The sequence below is a fragment of the Falco punctatus genome (assembly GCF_963210335.1).
Source record: "Falco punctatus genome assembly, chromosome: 4".
NCBI lineage: Eukaryota > Metazoa > Chordata > Aves > Falconiformes > Falconidae > Falco > Falco punctatus.
Genome location: NC_137583.1, coordinates 38,718,767 through 38,740,493, shown reverse-complemented (window position 1 = coordinate 38,740,493; position 21,727 = coordinate 38,718,767). Strand labels below are relative to the sequence as shown.

Genomic DNA, 21,727 nt, shown 5'->3' with positions numbered 1-21,727 from the left:
CAAGCCCTCACCTTGCCAGTGAGGAAAACAACACCAGTATCCTCATCATAGAAGGGCAGGAGGGTGGAAGGGGCCACGTCAAGCCCAAGGACAGACAAGGGTCCCTCAGGCAGTGCCTGTGCCCGGTACAGGAGGATCCTCCTCTCACTGCGGCTGCAAGGAGGTGACAATGTGGGGGGGCACAGTGTCCCTTGGGGACCCCTGCCCCGGTGTGTGTCCCCTGCTTTACCTATCGAAGCCAGACACCAGGAGGTAGTCGCCACTGCAAACCCAAACCAGGCGTGCTCCACGGCTCCCTTCAGGACCTGGACCCTCCTGTGTGGGGTGAAGGTTACCCTGCCTGCTTGGAGAGAGCTGGCGGTGCAGGCAGGTGCCTGTGGTGGGGGCAGAGGTCCCTGCCTGCACCCCAGCTCTCCAGCCCATCACCACTACCGTGCTCACACCTGTAGAGGCTGAGGGCTGTGCCGGGGCTCATACAGCCGTAACCGGCCATCTTTGCTCACTGTTGCCAGCTTCTTCCCATCAGGGCTCCAAGCCAGGCTGAAGATCTGGGGAGATGGATGTTGTGTGTGTGTTTGTATGCCCCATGTGCCCTGCCTGACCAAACACAACCCTCGGGTGTCCCCAAATGTGTCATCCCTTACCTGATCGGTGTGTCCCCGCAGGCACAAGGCTTCCCGCCCGGGGCTCAGCTCCCAGATCCGTACCGTCATGTCGTAGGAGGAGGAAACCAGGACATCAGATGCCACGGGGTGGAAGCGGATGGAGTAGATCTTCTCCGTGTGACCTGGTAAGGTTGAGTGATGCGTGGAAATCCCCACCTGCGCCGGGATGCGGACACCACTGGGCTGGCTTTTCCCCAGCGCGGTGAGCTTGGTGTGCCTCCACACACGCCTCTCACCTTGGAGGACAACTTCGGGCTCCTGCAGTGTCTCCCGCAGCCCTCCTTCAGGGATCCGCCACAGCCGGATCTTGGCATCTTCACCCGCTACGGCACCAGAATGAATGGGCAGGGGTTAATATGGCGATCTGGCATGCCTGGTGCTTTGGGGCTAGCCCAGTGCCCTCCCCAGGGGATGGCACACATACCAACAGCGAGGCGCCGTGGGTCAAAGGGGTCCCAGGAGAGGTCAGCCACCGCCACGCTGTTCTGGATGGTGGGCACAGCCGTGTCAGGGAGACGGCCAGGCTTGGAGAGCTGTGGGAGAGAGCCAGGGGCGTCACCTGCACTGCACCGGCTGGCGCCACGCCGGCCACTGTGCCATGCCAGGGGTACCTCGAGGATGGCGATCTGCCCGCCGGCGGTGAGCAGGGGGAGGGCGACGCGCTGGTGGTTGGCGCAGAAGCCGTCGCACTCGCCCGGCGTGGTGAGGCTGAGCCCCCGCAGGTTGGTGAGGTGGGTGTCGCGGTGCAGCACCCTGCCCTGCGCATGCCGGAAGCGGGAGCTGGGCCCTGGTGCAGGCGGGGTACAGGTGAGCGCCCCGGGTCCCCCCAGCGCAGCCCCCCCGGGCACACCGAGCCCACCGCACCGCTCGCTCACCCAAAATGCTCTGCAGTGACTTCTGGCTGGGGCTGCTGGCAAAGCCGCTAGAGGGGCCGGTGCTGGCCGAGAGGGAGGTGGCGGCGCTGCCCGGTGAGGCCAGTGAGGATGGCGAGGAGTAGCCACTGCCCTCCTACAGAAGGGAAAGCAGGTGGGCAGGGGGTGCCAGTGTCCCAGCCCTGCTGAGCCCCCCAGTGCCTCGGCACCCCTGGCACACCCCCCAGCACCCTGTGCTCACGCTGTGGTCGGCGTCGGTGGGGCTGCTGTCGGCCACCTGCAGCTGGGTGCAGGCGATGACGGGGGAGGTGAAGGTCTCCGTGGGCCTCCGTGCAGGGTGCAGGCTCACCCTCCGCACCTGCGGGGGGGCAGAACGGTGGGCGAGGGGCAGTGGCAGCCCCTGGCAATGCCACCAGCAAGGACACCCCCCGGGTGACACTGACCTGCTGGCTGTCCCCTGCCCACCAGGCCTGGGCGGTGGTGGCTGGCACTGTCCCAGCGCAGTCAGGGAACAGATCCTCATGGAAGTCTTGGATGGACTGTGGGAGAGGGGATGGGGCAAAGTGGGTGTCCCCAAAACCCCACAGCCCCCATCCTGCTGCCAGCTGGCACCCTCTGGGCTGCAGCTCCCCCTGGACCCCCCCTGGCACCCCAGACCCTCCGGCCATGGAGCCCCTGTCCCTGCACGCTGTGCGCCGAAGCCTGTAGGTGTCAGATGCTGCCCGGTGTCAGGCTGCCTTGCACACCTCTGAGTGCAGCCAGCCTCTGAGACAGCACCCACATCTCAACATCACCCCTTACAGGACCCAGCACCCCACTTCCAGCACCAGCCCTAGCACCCAGCCTCCAGCTGTCACCCAGAGTCCTGCCTCCAGCACTCAAGACTCCACTACCCAGCACCCAAATTTCAACCGCTTTAAGCACCAGGCATTCCGGATCTGGCACTCAGCACCCAGGAGGCAGCACCCAGCTTTCAGGATCCACTCTCCAGCACCCAGCATCTTCCATGAAGCACTGGGCTTCCCAAATCTAGCACCCAGCAAACCCAGACTCTGTTACCCACTATCAGCACCCAGGTTTCAGCCTGAGCACCGCAGCACCCACCCTCCAGCCTTGCTGCCCACCATCAGCACCCAGGTTTCAGCACCCAGGTTTTACCTCTTCTCCTGCTCTCCCCAGGCTGGGAACCAGGGTCCCCCAGCACCTGGGTGCCCTTTGTCACCCAGCACCAGTGAGGTGTCACCCATGAGATGGCACCAGGCACCTGTGATGTGATGCCACCTGCAGCCTCCCCTTACCTTGCGTGGCACCAGGTAGCTGACAGGGATGAGGGCGGTGTCAGTGAGCTGCAGGACACGGAGCACCTCGCAGGCCATGACGTCCAGGGCCAGGCGTGGCACAGCGGCCAGGCCCCACGTGCTGCCCTCCGTCCGGCACTGGGTCACTGGGGCACAGGCAGGGTGGCTGTAGGGCAGGCAGTGCAAGCCGGGCCAAGACCCCCGGGGTTCCGGGAGCCTGGCACGGGATGTACCCTGCTTACCCTGGGTGAGCGCCGGCTGCGCGGGTGCCACCTCGAAGCAGTACAGGAGGTTTTCTCCCTGGAAAAGAGGCAGAGGGGATGGGGCTTGAGTGGGGCTGTGGGAGGCAGCCCTCCGCACCCCCCTGCATCCTTCTACACCCCAGTGCACCCATGTGCACCCTGCTGCACCTCACTGCACCCCCCTGCATCCTTCTACACCCACATGCACCTTGCTGCACCCTTCTGCATCTGTCTGCACCCCACCGCACCCCCTGCACCCTGCTGTACCCTGTGGGACCTCACCTTCCCTGCCAGCACCAGCAGCCCCGTGTCGGCATCATACAGCGGGATGGTCGCCCTGCAAGGGAATGGAGGGTGCTGAGCGGGGGGCACCCCTCAGCACAGCACCCTGACAGCCACAGGGCTGGATCTTGCACTGTCCCCCACAGCTGCAGGCCCCGAACTCCGTCCTGGGGACATGCAGGCAGGATCAGGTCTGCAGCAGCGGGTGGGCAGCACCTGGGTGCCCTCAGCGTGCCAGGCTGCTCCCCTGCCTTACAGCGCCTCACGGCGCGACCCTCGCTGTCCCACCCCGGAGTGGCAGGGTGGCAGTGGGACGGTGCTGCCGGCACTGCTGGCTGCTCCCAGCCCTGGCTGCACGGTGTCTGCCACCAAGCCGTGCCCAGCCATGGGGTGTCCGGCTCCCAGCCGCAGGGTATCCTGCTCCCAGCCCTGTGCCCTGTGCCCAGCGATGGCAGCCCGCCCTGCCCAGGGAAGCCACCAGCACCTGCACGGGAGCCCTGGGGCCGGCCGGGCCGGCTCGGGCAGTTCAGAGCAGGCGCATGGCACACCCCAGCACGCCGCACGCCTCACCTGGCACCTGCCGTGCCACCAGCCCCGGAGCACCCTGCGGTCAGGGCAGTGCCAGCTGGAGCGTGTCCCTGTGCCATGGCCATGTCCTGCACCCTGTCCCAGCCTGCGGCCCGGGGGGTGCTCGGTGGCTGCAGGGGACCATGGCTGGGGGAGCGCTCAGTGAGCGGAGGGACAATGACCGCGGGGATGCTCGGAGGGGACTGTGACAGGGAATGCTTGGTGGCTGCAGGGGCTGGTGGTGACGAGGAGCACGGAGCCGCCACTGCCTTCCCTGGCAGGGCCAGAGGGAGCTCGGCAGGCAGAGAACAAAGGGACAATCTGTTACTTTTGACATTTCTGTGGCCTTGCCGAGGGGAGAGAGCTGTGCCGTGCCGTGCCGTGCCAGCCCTTTACACCATACGGTGAAAACAAGGTTGTGCCATGCTCCTGCCCCAGCAGGTCCCCATGGCAGGGACACCCCGGTGGTGCCACAGGATGGCACAGGGGACAGCCCCAGCTGGTGCAGCACGGTCCTGCCCTGGGACTGTTGGCACGATGTAGGCAAAGATTGCCAGGGCAGGGTTCCCTGCCCAGCTGCGGTCACCGTCACCAGCACTTCCACTACCGCCGGGGCCTAGGGCTGGGACAAGGACACCCTGGGTGTCTGGCTGTCCCCGTGCTGTCCCCATGGTGCCGAACCGGGACTGTTGTCCTGCAGCACAGCTCTGCCATCACCGGGCCATGGGGGCAGCCCTGCGAGGGCCACCCGCTGTCCCCCCTGCCCCCAGCAGGTGGTGGCAGGGGTTCTGCGGATGCCGGGGCACACTGGGGCTGGGGTCCCCCGCACACTGGGTATGGGGGTCCCAGGGGGTGCCTAGGGCACCCAGCCCCTGGTGTTACGGCGGTGCCAGGGGCGCTGTGCATACGAGGGAGATACCTACAGGGCCCCCACAGGCGCAGCAGGGGCGCTGGGACGCTGGGGGTCCCGGGGGTCCTGCCCCGTGTCGGGCCCCAGGTGCGCGGGGGGGCGGAGCCTCCGGGGCAGCCGCGCCCCACCCCTCCTCCCCCACAGCCAATGGGAAGGCGGCGGGAGCTCAGGCTCCGCCCCACCGCTTTAAAGCCGCCCCCCGCGCCCGGCGCCGGCAGAGGGGAGCGTCCGCCCGGCCGCTGGCTGCCGCCGCCATGGACTGACCGCCCCGGCCCGGCCCGGTGAGTCCCGCGGCACCGGGCGCCGGTGCCCGTGCCCTGCCCTCCCCACGGGGCCGGGGGCTCGGGGGGCGGCGGCCTACGGGCGGGAGTGAGCTCTGCTGGGCCCCCCGGGGGGATTCGGGGCGGTGGTGGGGCTTGAGGGGCCCGGAGGGCCTCGGCTGAGCAGCGGGGCACCGGGGCTGGCAGCCCCCCGCGGGTGGCAAGGTGGCACCCGGGGCTTGGCTGCAGGCAGGGCACCCGGGGCCAGTGCCTTGCTTGCAGGCCTCGGTGAGGGTCGTGCTGTGCTCCCTGCCAGGCCTTGGCTGGGCCATGGGGCACCTGCTGTTCCCTGCCCAGGCTGGTGGCAACTTGGCTGGGGTGGTGAGGGTGTGGGCCGGGACCCTGGTCCCCTGTCCCCTGCCTGTGCCTGTTATGCCATGGGATGTGCTGGGGTCTGGCCTGGGGACCTCGGCCTGGTGCTGCTGCTGTCCTGGGAATGGGAGGGGATGTGGCTGGGGGTAACATGGAGCTCAGCTCCTTCCAGCTGTGGCTGCGTGGCTGTGACCCACCCTGGCAGCAGGAGGGCTGCAGGACCCTGCTGTGGTCCTGGGCCCATCCTGTGCTTGGCCTGCCCTGGCAGACGTGGTGGCAGGGCTCGCCCTGTGGGGTCAGGCAGAGGTGGGAGCTGCTGGCAGCCGTGTCCACCACCCTCATCGGCAGAGGGCTCGGCTGGGGTGGGGTTTGGCTGCCTTCACCCTGTCTGTCCTCAAGGGCCAGCATCCCAGGTCACTGACCTGCCGTGGTGCTGAGCAGAGTCCCCGGGCGGTGCCAGCAAGGGTTTTCCCCCCAGCTGGTACAGAGGGATGGGTGCCAGCAGGGCCACCGGCTAGCCTGGCTGCTGGCTGGCAGGGATACCCCACCGCTTCTCCTGCTGCCAGCAGTGCTCCCTGTGTGCTTCATTGTCACCTGGCATGTGCTGAGGGGGTGCCAGCTGCTGTCACCCTCTCTAGGTGTGACTTGGGCCACCGTGGGGTAAGTGACCCTTTCCATGCCCAGCTCCCCTCCTGGGCCGGCAGCTGTCACAAGAGCCAGCGCATCCCAGCAGAGATGCCTCAGTTCCAAGACCCCTTTCCCCAACCAAAAACCCCCACTCATGTCATGTCCCCCCCCATACAGGCTCTTGCCAACGTGCCCCATGCTGGCAGGTCTCATCCTGCTGGGACCGGGGCAGCTGGACGGACCTGACCCAGCCGGGGCCATGCTGCTGCCCACACGGTGCTGGGCAGTGCCGCCGTCAAGGATGACACTAATGACTGTTTTTCCCTGTGCCACGCCAAGGCCGGCTGGCCTGCCCGGGTGGCCCTGACGCAAGTGCTGCTTGCCCGGCTGGCTCTGCCGGCGGGACGCGGCAGGAGGAAATGCTCGGGGACAGCCGCGACCGCCTCAGTCACGCCGTAGGAATCTGCCTGTGCTGCCGGGGCCACGCGTGGCACCATCGCCGGCCTCCTCCCAACCTCTGCTGGGGTTCGGGCTCCTCCGGAGGCGGTTTGGCTGCCAGTAAAGCAGCTCTGCTGGTTTTTCCTCCTTGCCGGCACCTGAGCCGGGGAGCGCGGCCGGGTCAAAGGGGCAGGAGCGTTCCGGAGGGGCTGGCGAGTGCCCTGGGGAATGCAATAACCAGGCCTGCATTCCTCCGGGGCTGCTGCGGAAACTTTAATTAAATAGGGAGGGGAGCCCAGGAGGAGGTGGGAGCTGCGGTGGTGCAGGGTGGGTTGAAGGGGAGGAGGATTAAGGGCTTAATCCTGCATCCCCCTGGCTGGGTCTTGGGGACATGTGCTGACATGGGTTTGGTTGGGGGGGGCGTAAGGGAGGGGAGCAGTGCCTGCATCCCACCCGGTGAAGACAGTGTCCCTCCCTGCGGTGACAGGAACACACGCAGGGTCCAGCTTCGTGCAGGGCCCCTGTCCTGCCCGCACTGGTGCCCGCCGGCTGAGGAGGCAGCCTACCGGCCTGCCAGCAACAACGGTGGCTTTGTTCGGCTGCAGAGCCTCGCTTGCCGGTGCGGGAAGGGACATCCTGGCTGTGCCGCGTTCCCTGGGGGGAGCAGCCATGTCCCTGAGCAGCTCGGAAAGGCAGGGACCCCTGGGAGGGCTCCTCTGGCCCGTCCTGCACAGGTGTCACCCTGTGGCATAGGGACAGCGTTGGCCTCGTCCATAAAACGTGTGGCAGGTGTGAAGTGGGGTGTCCCTGGCAGAGTCCCTCACCCTGGGCAGGCAGTGGGACAGCCTGGCCGGGGGCTGCAGGCAGGGAAGGGGGGGGACACAACACTCCCACCCCAGCAGGCTGGCAGGGAAAGGCTGAGCTGGGACTGGGGGAATCTGAGCCCAGATCCTCCCCGCAGCCGGAAAATATGAATAATTCGGCAAATATCTGTGGTGCAGGCGCGGGGGAGCCCAGCCAAGGCAGCAGCAGGCCGCTGGCAGGGCGGTCCCAACACCTCCAGCAGAACTGGGGGCCCCTCTCCACCCTCGGGGACCCCCCCTGGATGCGGGGAAGCTGTTCCCCTGTCCCCCCTGTTTCAGAGGGGTGAGCACCCCAGCGAGCTGGGGCTGGGTTAACCCTTACAACGGTGTCAGCAGGGAGGCGGTGCGCGGGCGGGATGCTGGCGTGTGCCGGCGGAGCGGGGTGATGCCGAGGGAGAGGTGGCGGAGGCGTGCAGGTGGAGCAACCGTGCCAGTCTGCCTGGCGCTCGTGGCGAGGCGGGGATGCGCGGCCGTGGCTGGGCCGGCCGAACCTGCCCAAAGCGGGGAGCCTGGCAGGCGGGGAGGAAATGCCAGTATAATTAAAGGGACTGGAGAGACTTGGAGTCAGCAGCTGGTTGCAGCACGGGACACGTCAGCGAAACCCGACCCTGGCATTGCAAAACCAGCCCTGGCCTCACCAGCCTCCCGCAGGCCTGGCCACGCTCCTGCACTGCTCACCCGGGTGGCCTGGCACTGCTGGCACACCGGCACCCTGCGCCCTGGCAGCCTTTGCCTGCCAGCCAGCATCCTCTGGCTGCCGGAGCCACCTGGCGCGCTGGTGGGGTGGCGGGGGGTGCCAGGGCTGCCCCCAGCCCCCTGAGCCCCACAAAGTGCTCCGTGAGCTCTCCATGATGCTTTCTTGGCTCTACTCTGTCCTCATCCCGGGCACCGACAGCCTGGCCATGATGTGGGGGTGCAGCTGGACCTAGTGGTGGTTGGGGGCTGAGCTGGGGGTGCCAGGGAGGGGACTGGGTGGCGGTGACCCCCTGGATACAGCGCAGCTCCTCAGCACTGGGCGGGTGGGGGGCTGACTGCACAGGTCACGGCAGGGCAGGGCCACATGGGCCAAGTGACTCAGTCGGTTGTGGTGACCCTGCCCAGCAGCAAGGGCGCACCCCACCCTCGGGTGCACCCCACCCTGGGGGGGCTGCCCGGGGAAGAGGCAAGGTCAGAACCCGCCGCCGCGTTAACCCCATCGGGCTGTGGGTGGGCACCGGTGCCCCCGCGGCACGGGGGGCTCTGCTGGCCTGGGGCACAGCACGGGTCCAGACCCTCCTGGTGCAGGACTTGGTGTCCTGTCACCGCCGGCGTGACCGGGACAGGGCCCCCCACAGCGGAGGGGTGGCCAGGGCAGGCAGCACGTGCGACCCAGCAGCCCCTCGCACACCGTGGAGGCCCCTGTGAGCCGCAGGGAGGGTGTTTGCCTGCAGCCATGAACCAGCCCTGAGCCGGGGAGGAGGTGGCGGGGCTGGGGCTGGGGAAGGGGCTAGTGGAGTGGGATGCCAGCAGCACCCCCACCTCGGGCAGCCTGCTGGGGTTTGCCTCTTCCCTGCCTGGGGACCCAGCTCCGCCACCCCCACATCCCCTGAGATGGGGTGGCAGGAGATGGCTGGTCCTCGGCCCAGCCTGTGCTAATTAGGAGTGTCATTAAAAAGAGCTGAAGGGGTTGAGAGAGGAGCCAGCCCTGTGGGGCACAGCCAGCTGTGACAGCGGCGGGGGTCACCCTGGTGAGCCTTGCTCACCCCAAGAGCATCCCCCCCTCCACCCCCCTTGTCCCCAAGGGACAAGGACGCAGCCCAGCGTGCTGTGCAAAGTCCCCAGGGTGCCAGCATTGGCAGGGAACAGCAAGGTGACCCACGGATCTCAGGGGACAGGAGCCAGCTCAGGGGTGAGTACGAGCCCCCTGGACTCTGTGGGACACTGCGGGGCACAGGGGCGACCCATGGGGCAGGGAGCACCCAGCTCCTTTGGTCCTGCAGCCTGTGCTCGGGCACCCCATGGTGGGGACCACGCCGTGTGCCCCCATCCCCGAGCGAGATCGCTGCTGCCGGCGATCCGATCCGGGCAGGAGCAGACGCTGTGCCGGGATGGCGGCACCAGCAAAGGGTTAAGCCGAGCTGGGAGCTCGGGAAGGCCGGCCAGGCTCCCACCCCCTCCCCGGGCTCCTAGGCAGAGCCGTGCTCCCTCTGCATCCCTGTGTTTGACTTGCACCCTGCCGAGAGCCGCCGGGAGGTACTGGGGGTCTCGGTGCCCCGAGAGACCTGGCCAAAGCTGGCGGGACACGTCTGGTGGCAGAGCCTGGGGTGCGCAAAGGTACCACGTCCCTATATCTTGGGGGTCCAGGGAGGGAGAGAGCGTGGAGCTGGGGTGGGCAGCCGGCGTGGGGCTTCACTGTCACCAGCTCTGTTGCAGGCTGTGGCAGCGCAGAGGAGGCAGGAACGTGGTGGGGACTCTCCCACTCCCTGGGCAGTCCCTCCGGGGCTGGAGGGTCCCAGGCAGGGCACGGGGAGATGGCTCTCCCCCCCAGCAGGGGTGCAGCGGTAGCAGCTGGGGGTCTGAGGCACCCCACAGCCCTGCCAGCCCAGAGCTCCCCCCTGCTGGGCCCTGCCCCTAACCCTGGCTGGGTTTCTCTCTTCCGCAGAGCTGACACCATGAACCAGCTGATCCTTTGCACGCTGCTTCTCTTGGCCCCCAGGGAGCTGGCTGGGGCATGTCCCGCAGGCTGCCAGTGCCAAGACCCCAAGACCATCCTGTGCGCGGCCAGACGGGGCCAGACCGTGCCCCAGGGGCTGCCCCCCAACACCCTCTCCCTCTATGTCTTTGAGAATGGCATCACGATGCTCAGTGAGGACAGCTTTGCGGGCCTGCCCACCCTCCAGCTCTTGGACCTCTCACAAAACAAGATCACTAGCATCCAGAAAAACATCTTCCAGCCCCTGACGGAGCTTGTCAACTTGGACCTGTCCTCCAACCAGCTGCAGGAGATCACTAACGAGACCTTCCATGGGCTGCGGCTGCTGGAGCGGCTCTACCTGCAGAAGAACAGGATCCAGCACATCCATGCTGCTGCCTTTGACACGCTGGAGAACCTGCTGGAGCTGAAGCTGCAGAACAACCAGCTCTGGGCCGTGCCACCCCTCGACCTGCCCAACCTCCTGCTGCTGGACATCAGTTGGAACAAGATCCCCACTATTGCACCAGGGGCCTTCCATGCTGTCAACATTGAGTCCCTGAAGATTGCAGGTCTGGGCCTGACGAGCTTAAACGAGGAGCTCTTCCAGGCCCAGAACAACCTCCACGAGCTGGATGTCTCCGACAACCTGCTGGAGCGTGTCCCGGCGGTGCTGCGGCGGCTGGGGAGCCTCACCAAGCTCAGCCTGGCTGGCAATGCCCGCATCTCCCAGCTGCCAGCAGAGGACTTCCACAACCTTCACAACCTCCAGGAGCTGGACATCAGCAACCTCAACATCAACACCATCCCTCGGGATTTCTCCAGATTCTTCCCCAGGCTGCGGACCGTGACAGCCGCCGGCAACCCCTTCAACTGCATCTGCCAGATGAGCTGGCTGGTGCAGTGGGTCAATGCCAGCAGCGTGGTCCTCCGGCGGCCTGAGGAGACACGCTGCCACTTCCCCCCAAAAAACTCTGGCAAACTCCTCCACCACCTGCAGTACGCTGACTTCGGCTGCCCCACCACCACCACCCCCCCCACCACGCCACGCACCACCACGCTGCCGCCACCTGTGCCGCTCCCCACCAGCAGCCGCCTGGCACCGCAGCCCAGCACTGCCGCTCCCACCCCGGGGGCCAGGGCTCCCCAGGGCAGCTCCACGCCGGTGCCCTTCAGCGGCACCCTGGCCCCCACCAGCCCCCTGCCGCCCATCTGTCCCCCTCGCACGTGTCTGAACGGCGGCACCTGCCACCTGGGTGCCCAAAACTACCTGCAGTGCCTGTGCCCGGTGGGCTTTGCTGGGGTGTACTGTGAGGTGGAGGTGAGGGGGACGACGCCAGCCCCAAACACGCCGGCCCCGCCACCCAGCCGGCGGATCAGCATCGCGCAGGTCAGCAGCACCTCCCTTAAAGTCGACCTGCAGAACTACGTCCAGTCCAAAGCGCAGCTGAAGGGCATCCGCTTGAGCTACCGAAACCTCTCCGGGCTGGACAAGCGGCCGGTGATGCTGCGTTTGCCGGCTTCACTCTCTGAGTACACAGTGCGGGCGCTGAAGCCCAACTGCACCTACCGCATCTGCATCGGGCCCCTGGGGGAGAAGGTCTCCAAGGAGGAGCACTGCGCCGAGGTGCAGACCTTGCCAGTGAGCCACCAGCAGCACTCCCCCGTCACCCAGAGCAAGGACAGCAACCTCACCCTGATGATTGTCCCCGCACTGGCCGCTGTGCTGCTGCTGGTGGTGGTGGTGACCGTTGGCATGTACTACCGCCGGCACCGCCGGGCGAAGGCGCACACCGGCACTGGCGTGGATGCCAGCCCACTGGAGCTGGAAGGGGTAAAAGCCTGCCTGGAAAATGGGGATTTGAACAGCCACGGCCACAAGGTGCCAGAGGCAGCAATGCTTTCTGGTGGCTCAGAGTGCGAGGTCCCACTCATGCAGTCGCACTACCCCAGCAACAACAACACCCCAGGGCTCAAACCCTCCTATTTCTGAGCCAGGCACGACGGGGCTGCGGGGCAAGGGGAGCCCCAGACAGACAAGGGTTAAGACAAGGGTCAAGCTCCAACGGCAGCGCTGGGGCGAGGAAGGTGAGGAGTTAACTGAATTAAGGCAGAAAAACCCCAAACCCATAACGTGCAATTTCTGAGAGGCTGCCACGCTTCGGGAGGAGACACTAATTTTACCGTTCAGTGCCTTGATTTCTGTGACTCTGCGTAGAACGTGGGTAGTGAGAGAGAGGGGTTGGGTTTTTAATTTGGGGTTTGGGTGGGCTTTTTTTAGCCACTGCTAAAAAGAAAGCTGCCAGTGACTCGGCTAAGGGATGTCCACGTGCTGGTAACAAGGGTCCTTTAGCAGAGCATGGCCCGTGACTCTCGACTCCCTGGAAGCTGATGTGAGGAATAAGGCCCGGCCGAGGTTCTGGGACCCTCGGGACCCCTGGGCCGAAGGAAGCGCCAAGCAGGCAAACCGGGAATTGAAGCTTTAAGAACTCAAAGAGAATATTTATACACGGTTATTTCCCATTTCTTCTGGGAAAACGTTTTTTGTTTTTTTTTTTCCTAGTACAGGTTTGTGTACATCTCTTTTGTAAGGCAGACCAGAAGGGTGTCTTTTTGTAACAAAAAAAAAAAAAAAAAAAAAAAACCAAAAAAATAACAACAATGAAAACCTCTGCACAGCCTCGAGCGCTTTTGCAGGCACTGCCCATCTCGCCCCGGGGTGCGGGCAGCTCGGCCTGTTCCCCGTGGAGGAGCGGGAAGGTCAGCTGTGTCCTCCCGTTGTTGTTGGCGAGCGCCGGGATGAGTCAGGGCGATGGAGGGGGGAGTTTTCCTGACTCTGGGCAGCGGCGCAGGGGAGGCATCACCCCCACAGCGCTGTCCCCCACCGTGGGCGCTGAGGAGGTGTTCCCAAAACAGGCCACGGGTTTCCAATCAGCCCCTGCCCTGTGCATCATCCAGCCTTACTTCATCCCTCCCTGCCTGCCAGATGGCTCCGGGGCCAGCTGCGGGACAAGCAGCCCAGCCCAACCTCCGTAACCTCCAAATGTCACTCCCGGTGGCACTGGGACCCCTGAAGGGCCCGTGGTAAGTGTCAGCCAGCTTGCTTCCCCCCAGATGGGGGGGGGGGGGGGCTGCAGCCAGAGCCAAGGCTTGGGGCCCCCGCACTGAGCACCCCGCCACCCAGCCCCAGGAACAGCTGGTTTCATGCGCTGGCCCCGGCGGGGAGGGCTGGGAGCCGGCGCTCGGCAGATTCCTGCTGCCAAGTAGTTTCTGCTCCAACCCTCTGGTTTTAATCGTTTTCCAATCCTTTATCTTTTGGGCTGGAATTTTCCAGGTTGGGGCCCTGCCCGCTGAGGTATGTTTGATTTGGAGAGAATGAGCAAAAGCGGGCTGAAGCGCGGCGGCTGCCGCCAGCAGAGCCGAGGGTCACCGCCATGCCGTGCTGGCCACGCCGGCCCTGGCAGCCCGGCGGGAGGCACCGCTCGGCCGCAGGGTATGGCCCTGACCCCACCAGCACCCGGGTCCCGCTCGCCCGGGGCTGCTGGCGGGAGCGAGCGGCTCTGGATGCAATTAGGGGCATGGGGCGGCAGCGGGGGCCGTCTGGCGCAGCCCCCCGGCTCCCAGGTGGGCTTCCGGCAGGGCTGGCTCCCATTAGGGCCGGCGCAGTGGCAGGAGGGGCCCCTCGCCGGCGCGGGCGGGTCGGTGCGATGGCCACGCTTGCCCACTCAAAGGGCCCATTGTGGTCCTCTCCCCACAGATTTTTCAAATTAACATCCCAAATTCCTCTAAAAATTGCTGCTGTGTAAATATTTTCACTGCGAGCTTTGTATATTTTCCAGCCCCGCGAGGAGGAGAGAAGAAAAGTCCCCGGCGGAGCTGCGGCCTCGTGCTGGGTGCCTCTGGCCGGCGGCTGCTGTAGCCCCCCAAGCCTGGCTGGGCATGGGGTCAGTCCTTGCGTGTCCCCTCGCCGCCGGCACTGGGCAGCAGGGACCTTGCAAGGGCACTTAAGCCCCTTCCTGGCCCCTCGCTTTCCCTCCTGCTGCTTGGCTTCATGATGTGCCCTTCCCTTTGTTAGCAAAGGTGTTTTCCCCACTTGCAATTAACTGGAGGTTTGCAGGGAGCCCCCCACGCGCCAGGTGGGTGCCCAGGGCCCCCACGACCCCTCAACACATCACGTTGCTCCTGGGGGACTTCCAGCAGCTCCAAAGTGACCACATCTGCGTTAGAGATGCCACACTGGCTGCCCCGGCACGGCAGGAGCAAAGCAGGGGCTCGGCTTTGGCAGGTGCAGCGCAGCCGGGGAGCCCTGTGCCAGGGTTCTCGTGGTGGCACGGCAGGGCCAGGTGCCAGCCGGGAGATGTGGGGAGGGGGCCAGGCTGGGGCTGGGCTGCTGCCAACTGCAGCCACATGGGGAGGGGGCTGCAGCAGCACAAAGGGGCAGCGGGGCTCAGCCTAGGCACGGAGGGGTTTGGGGATGCTGTGGCCGGTGCTTGGCATCCTTTGGGGCTCGACACCCACAGCTGCACCCAGGTGGCTCTGCAGGAGCTCGGCCGTGGCCAAAAAGTGCCCTTCCAGCCCCCACACTTCCCAAACCCGAGCGCAAAAGTCCCTGTGGCCACCGCCAGCCCCGGCGCGCACCAGGAGCCACTCCGAGCGGCACATCATGCGGTGCTGCTAATTCCTCCCCGCTGAATCAGCGCTGGGGAAGGATTGCAAAACCCCCTGAAATGAACTCAAAAAAATAACCCTCTCACTATGCAGCCTGGCGGGGCTGGTAACCGAGAGCCCCGGCCAGAAGCCGCTGGCAGGATGGGGGGGCTCGGTGGGAAGCTGCAACAAGGAGCCACCGGCTTCACCAGGGCAAGTCCTGCTGCCCCAGCACTGGCCCGGCCCTGCCCAGCACGGGCACCATCTTGCCTGCACCACGACGGCTGCAAGCCTGGAGGTCTCTGGCCTTCAGAGAAACACCCCCAGCCCCACCATGGAAACCAACACCTGGTCCCCTGGGTCCCCCAGGCCCCCACAGCCGGAGCAGAGCCCCAGGGGGACGCGCTGCCTCGGTGCAGGATGCCGAGGGTCCCCATCCCCGCTCCCCTGGGGCAAGGCAGGCGTGTGCCCGTCCCGCAGCCCCACACGCTGCCGCGAAGCGTCTCAGCTGCCAGGAAGAGCTTGTGGAGAGGCAGAAATCCCGCCGGCTTCCTGGAAAGCTGGGAGGCTGGGGCCGGGAGCGCCGGCTGGCTGCAGAGCTGCTGGTGGGCCAAGGCCGTGGCCCATCTGGGAGCGATTTCGGCGCTGCAGCCGCTCGCTGCCTTCCCACCCCAGCACCCCGTGTGTGCACAGAGCTATTTTTACACGGCGTAATTACCGGGGCAGGCGGCGGGGCTGGGTGGCCACCCTGGCGTTAACTCCTTCGTACGGCTGCCCATGAGCATCTCACCCCACGGGGATGGGTCCCACTGTGGGGGTGGCACCCGATGGGGTGGTCTCTCCCCCTCCTCGTGTCTGAGGTTGGCAGCCAAGTGGGAGCAGCAGGAAAAGGCCCTGCCCCACTTATGGCAAGCAGCCACCGGCCTGGACACCTGTGGGAGGAGGGGGTGAGGGCAGGGGTCTGCAGGGGGATGGGGATGGGCCAGTCCTGCTCAGGGCTCTGCCATGGAGACCTGACCACTAGGGTGGGTGTTGCCAGAGACCCCCAAAACACCCAGCATGACCCAAAAGGGCTGCTAAGTCCCAGGAAGAAGCAGTGCACTGGCGTCGGCGCCAGGCGGGATGGGAGCAGGACTGGCCATCAAGGCCCCATTACAGGTGGTGACTGAGAAGAGGTGGCAGGATGACAGCGGGGACATGTGCCTTGGTGGGGTCCTGTGCCTTGGTGCCCTTGAGAGCTGGGGCTGAAGCCCAGCCCCCACGAGCCATCTCAGCCACAGGGCTTGGCTGGGGCAGGGGCAGCGGGCAGCTGAGCATCCCTGGGCAGCATCCCTGGGGAACCACCCAGGCCCCTCCAGGCCCTGCTCCAGCGCTGGGGGAGCCAAACAGCCCCAAATTCCTCCACAAACATCCTGGCGTGCTGGCTGCCCGCTGCCGGCAGGTCCTGGCTTCAGCACCTCCCAGCTCTGGTGGACTTTGCACCGTGAAGGGTGGAGGGCACCTGGCCATCCCCACCACTGTCCTGCCCTGTGGAGACCTGCCCTGCGCTGGCACGTGCCACAGGGACATGGCTCCCCAGGACATCTGCAGACACAGTGCCCTCAGCCCTGCCAACCCACCCTCAGCCTTGAGCCAGCCGTGGCATGGGCAGGAGGCTGCCCGCCCCCCTGCTCGGTGAGTGTGCACCCCCAGCCTCCATGGGGACATTTTTGGGACACCAAAAGACATGGTGACACAAGGGAGCTGCTGTTCTCACCAGCCCTGGCATGGTGACGGCCCCATCCCTGGGCAGCGCGGCGCTGGCTGTCGGGCGCGCGGCAGTGGGGTCTGGTCGCTGACCCCGAGTTGGAGCCAGTAACCCAACCCCGCCGGTGCTGGTTGCAATTTAGGGCAACAATAACCTATTGAGGCCCCTTCCTGGCTCCTGCCCTGCTGCTCCTTGATCTAATTAAAGGGGGCCAGGGAGGAAGACAAAACCTGGATTGAAGGGAACGGCAGGTACCCGAAGGCGGCACGCTGAGGACCATGGCACAGAGAGGCTGGGGACACCTGCGCCTCCTGCCACCCGCTCCCTCAGGGGTTTGGGCACTGGCCAGGGGTCAGCTCCTGAGCACAGCCCCGGCACAACTGGGGTGCTTTGAAAATCAGGTTTATGTGGTCGCAAAGATCTTGCCTGCTCAGGATTTGGGATGGGGGACCCCCAAAATGCACTTTCTGATGTGGGGGTGAATGGCACATCCCTGTCCTCTCCCTCCATGGATGCTGGGCCGGGGTGCAGCCACCCCATGGGATATGGTACACGCTGGGGGTGTCCCCCACCTTGGGGCATGCCATGGCCCCACTCCGGGGTGCCACATGGTGCCTGGGACACATGGCCATCTTGATGAGCATGGGCCCCCGTGGCAGGGCGTGGTGGGGATGCGGTGCGGACACGGTGGGGACGGGGGGTCCCCTTCCTGCCGGCCGGGCGTCAGTAATGAATGGTATGAGTTTCCTGCCCGCCCACTGATTGCTTCCTCAAAGAGCCTCAATGAGCTGCTGCTGCTGTGCCTGGCTCCCCACGCGCGGTTCGCAGCATGGCCTGCACCGCACCGCTGCACTGCTGCACAGTCCCCCATGCCCCATGCTGGGCTCCCACCGCCACACCAGAGATCCACGAAGAGCACCCCAGCTGCTCCGCCATCCCTGGGGTGCCAGACTGCTGTTCCTGCAGCAGCAGCACCCAGCAACCCCCCTGCACCAACAGCTCAGTTCGGGCACTGCCTCTGGGGGGACCTGGTCCCCCCAACACTGCACCCCTGCCCTAGTCACAGCACCGGGGCTCCCGAGCATCGCACCCCACTGGCCCCCGGTCAGGACGGCTTTGCCGCAGGGAGAGCACAGCCCCCACTCGGCACCGCTGCTGGGAGCCAGCCCAAATCCCCCTCCACCATTTGTCATCTTTGTGAGATTTATGGTGGGGAGTGGTTGGGGCTGGAAGCGCAGCCATTCCCGGCCTAAAAAAAGCACCTCCTGCTCCTTGGCGGCTCCCCGGCACAGGGGGGTTCCCGCTCACCCCCCTGCCCCCAGCCCCTCTCCGTATCGCCACGCCACGCAGCCGCAAGCCGGCAGAGGCCCAGCGTGACGTGCAGGCAGCGCCCGCCAGCCGCATTCCTGGCGGCCGATAAACCCAGCAGCCAAAATAACTCCAGCCTGCGCAGAGGGGGCTGAGCACAGCCTGGCGTCTGCATCCAATTTAGCCGGGCTGGCTCGCCCCGGCCCTGCGCCGGCGGGGAGGCCCATGCACGCAGGGTGCGTGAAGCAGCAGGATTTGGGGTAATTCCCACTGGATTCTCCTCTGGCAGCAATAAGGGACCCCCAAAGTGTCCCCTTGCAGCATGCTGTGTGCCCTGGCCTCCTTTGGGAGTGTTCACTCTGGACTCTAATGATGGCTGGTCGCTGAGGCTGGACATGGCCACCCGGCGGCTCCCTTTGCCCTTTGTGCCGGCGGGGCTGGCGAGCAGGAGAGCCACGGGCTGCTCACCCCGGGAGTTCACAAGAGGGTGAGGGATGCTGCGGCAGCTTCCCTGCCTGCTCCCACCTGGGGCTGCTCCCCCAGCCACCGTGCCAGCACCTCCCCACCATCCCCGCGGCCGATGCTCTCCCCTCCTGTCAGCCCTGGCTGCCGGCTCAGAGCTGACACGGTGGCGCGGGGGCAGCCAGCACGGTGGCCGAGGGCTGGCCCTGTTGTCACGGCTCACTCAGCTCCTTGCCAGAGGCCTCGTATCAGCACCCAGCGGCTGCCGACCACCCAGCCTGCTCCAGCGTGCTGGCCCACCACAGAGCCTGCCCGGCGTGCAGCGAGGCTCCCGGTGTCCCTGTGCTTTGCCAGCAGCTCTGGGGAGAGCCGGCAGCTTCCAGCACAGCCCGGCAAGGGCCTTGCCCCAAACCCCCATCACCCTGGTGGGATGAAGGCACTGCCTCCTCCTCCCTGTCCTGTTGCCTTGTCCGCACCGCAACACTAAGCCAGCTCGCGGGGCAGCATGGGAGAGGCCAGGCTGGGTCTGACCAGAGCGTTCCCCACCTCTGCCGTGCCCTGCAGATGGGAGACAGCTCCATCGCGCCTTGACAAGGGGCGCTGACCCTCTACAGCTGCAGAAGCTCTTCTTCCACTTCCCCAAGGGAGGCCCGGTGAGCCTGGCTCTGCCGCCGGCCTGGCCACGGCTGGCTGGGCAGCCGCCACAGCACCATGGCACAAATCACCGCGGCGCCACCAGGAGCGGGTGGTTGGGGCTGAGCTGCTCCAGCACATGGGCAGAGCCGAAGGGATTGGCTCACACGTAGCGTCTTGTTGTGCTACCCCAGTGCACGCACCCTCCCAGCTTACAGCCACCTCGGACACTGCTGTGCTGTCCCCAGCAGTGCCAGCACCCGCCACAGTGCCACAGAGCACCCGTCCCACCTCAGCGCTGCTGGGGACACCTCCGCACCATCCCCAGCACTGCCACCACCCCATGGCACCCAAATAGTGCCAGGGATGTGACCACGCCATCCCCAGCCTTGTCCCCAGCTCTGTGGCCGAGCAGTGCCGGTGCCAGGAGCTCTCCGCCGCCTCCTGCTCTGCCACTGTGCTCCACGTGGGTGTCTGACCACGGCGTCCCTGCTGCACCACCCCGTGTCCCCACTGCCCGTCCTCCTGCCTTGTGGTGAGTCCCCATCCCTACCCGGGTGAGGTGTCCAGTGCCATGGTGAGCATCGCCTCGCCGAACCGCCGTGTGTCCCACAGCTTCACCTCCCGCTCCCGCATCTGCAGGGGCACAGACACAACGTTGGTGGCACCGGAGCTGCCCGGCCAGCCCTGCAGCACCACCTCCTTCACCAGCCAGCCTCCCTCCATCCCCAGCAAGGGCCAGGTCACTTGTGGAGGGGACCGCCTGCTTTCATGGGGGACAGGCCATCCAAAAAGCACCTTGGGTCCCGGCACAGCTGCCACAGGGAGTGGGGCTGGGACATCCCGGTGGTGCCAGGGCCACCTTCCAGGTGAGGACTGTACCTGGCTGAACCCGATGGAGATGAGGCAATTGCTGGAGCCCATCCAGAGCAGCCGGGAGTCCTTGTTGTTCTTGTGTCCCAGGACACTCTGCAAGGCACAGGAGACACAGCTGTCAGCATTGCCACCAGCCATGCCAGGCATGCCACGTGGGATGCACATTTCACCGGCAGTGGCTGTGAACCACCCTGGGGCCAAGCACACGGAGCCAAGTGCTGGCTCCCAACCCCGCTGAGAGATGCCCACGGTGACAGTGCAGTGGGGACAGCCTGCAAGCGGTGACAGTCCTCAGCCCCAATCCTGTGCCAGTGTGGTTGCATTGTGGAGCGGCTGGCCTGGCTCCCGGCGAGGAGCGGAGGGTGGCAGCAAGTAACGTGAGTGTGAGGGGCACAGGACAGCTCCCTGGCCCCTCAGGGCTCTCCCTGTGAGGGGGCTCGGGGGCCATTGTGCTGCGAGGAAGCTGTTCCGTGCTGGCAGGCACGGGAAGAGGCTTGGCCGTGGCCATAGTGACAGAGGGACTTACTTCCCTGGCTGCATCCCCAGGCTCTCAATCCGTGCTGAATCCCGGCTGCAGGAGCTGTGTGTCCGGATGCTACCAAAACACATGGCAAACTGAGCCCAGCTGCGCTCCCCACACTGCCCTAAGCCCCCGCAGTCCTGCTCCACCTCTGCCCTGGGCTCCCCCCGGCGCTGGGACGCCCCCAGCCCACATCAGCGCCTCGACCTGCCCACCATCTCCAGGCTGGTCTCCCCACAGGCCCTGGTGCCGCTCTGCCCAGGATGGGAGGGAAAGAGTCACCATGGGGCTGGTGGCAGCTCCTTGCCGGTTCCCATGTGGCCCCCAGATGGGTCCTGCGGTTCCCAGCATCCCAGTGGGAGCCGGCAGCCAGCACTCACCCCACGGCGCAAGCAGTGCTCGCAGCCCCCTCGCTCTTGTTTGCAAAGCACCAATAAAAGACTGCTAACGATTTCAGAGCTGGCATGGAAAAGCAGAGGACTCTGCCAGAGCTAAACTCAGCGTGGCGCTTCCGGCACCTCCGTGCAGGGCAGCTGGACTTGGCGTGGGGGCAGGAGGGCTGGGGTGGGCACAGGAGGGTGCCCACATGTCCACAGCCCCCCCGGGTTGGCATGTCCATGCTGACGCGGTGCCAGAGGAGCTGTGTCCCATGAGCTGCATCCCCCTTGGTGTGAACACTGCGCACCACTGGGTCACAACTGCACTGTGCCTGCCAGCGAGGCTCTGCCACCACGGCGGGCCGGCGAGGGTCTGTAGAGGTGCCTTATCTCCCACCCTCCCACCAGAGACACCCCACCGGGAGCAGCCTCTTCCAGTGCTGGCCACCAGACCCAGAGGGATGCCTGCTCTCCGGAGAGACCCACAGCCAGGGCGGGAGAAGGCACACGGTGCCAAGCTCATCCTCCCCCTGGCTCCAGCACGCACGTCTCCCTGCCAGCACAAACACGGCACTCTCCAGCCAGCGCAGCTCATTTGGAAGCGGCAATGCTGGCCAAGCCGAGCCCAGCGCTCCCAGCCGCGGGGCAGGATCTGGGGCAGGAGGGGCCCGTCCCCCACCTCCAACACACTAACACAGGAGCTGGCTCCTGGGGAGGGGGAGGGCCTGGAGAAGGGAACACATCCCATGATCGGTGCCAAGAGGGATGGAAACCCCAGGAGCCGAGGCCAGCCTGCTTGTTGGCCAGAAGAGTACTTCTGCACCTGAGCCATGCGGCCGTGGCATCCAAAACTCAACAGCTGGGGATTCGATAGCCAGCGGCGCCAGCTCCGCCGCCTCCCGCGCACGGCTGGTCCCCTGGGCCACCCAGCACAGCACCCCAGAGGTGGTGGCGAGTGGCAGACCCCAGGGCGGGCGGCACGGCTGGCAGAGGGCAGGGCAATGCTGCTGTTGCTCCCAGCCCACGTTGTGCTGGCTGCGGCGCAGGGCCATGTTTTCCACATTAGTTCCATCCTGGCTGAGCAGTACGT

At 66.0% G+C, this 21,727-nt stretch overlaps 2 protein-coding genes across 2 annotated transcripts in view; one reads left to right on the top strand and one right to left on the bottom strand.

Moving 5' to 3' along the window:
* The window catches only part of LOC308062272 (coronin-7-like), a 38,615-nt gene that overhangs the window by 1,283 nt on the left and 15,605 nt on the right, over positions 1–21,727 (bottom strand). The window contains exons 8-22 of the mRNA XM_080383511.1: positions 19,747–19,833; positions 19,418–19,500; positions 3,360–3,414; positions 3,078–3,135; positions 2,836–2,981; positions 1,981–2,076; positions 1,779–1,895; positions 1,541–1,673; positions 1,277–1,452; positions 1,090–1,198; positions 902–988; positions 645–787; positions 444–548; positions 230–315; positions 12–153 (exon numbers count right to left, since the gene is read on the bottom strand). Of these exons, the coding sequence (XP_080239637.1) occupies positions 12–153; positions 230–315; positions 444–548; positions 645–787; positions 902–988; positions 1,090–1,198; positions 1,277–1,452; positions 1,541–1,673; positions 1,779–1,895; positions 1,981–2,076; positions 2,836–2,981; positions 3,078–3,135; positions 3,360–3,414; positions 19,418–19,500; positions 19,747–19,833 (1,623 nt within the window). The remainder of the gene's footprint in view (positions 1–11; positions 154–229; positions 316–443; positions 549–644; positions 788–901; positions 989–1,089; positions 1,199–1,276; positions 1,453–1,540; positions 1,674–1,778; positions 1,896–1,980; positions 2,077–2,835; positions 2,982–3,077; positions 3,136–3,359; positions 3,415–19,417; positions 19,501–19,746; positions 19,834–21,727) is intronic.
* VASN (vasorin) lies at positions 3,426–12,385 on the top strand. The gene is made up of 2 exons (XM_080383530.1): positions 3,426–5,117; positions 10,038–12,385. The coding sequence occupies exons 1-2, from the start codon at positions 4,984–4,986 to the stop codon at positions 12,058–12,060; spliced, it is 2,157 nt and encodes a 718-aa protein (XP_080239656.1). The 5' UTR covers positions 3,426–4,983; the 3' UTR covers positions 12,061–12,385.

Excerpts from the sequence above, each read along its gene's own strand:
- VASN (XM_080383530.1), top strand. The coding sequence starts at position 4,984 with ATGGGAAGGCGGCGGGAGCTCAGGCTCCGCCCCACCGCTTTAAAGCCG. Across the intron at positions 5,118-10,037 it reads GACCGCCCCGGCCCGGCCCG|AGCTGACACCATGAACCAGC; the intron begins GTGAGTCCCGCG and ends TCTCTTCCGCAG.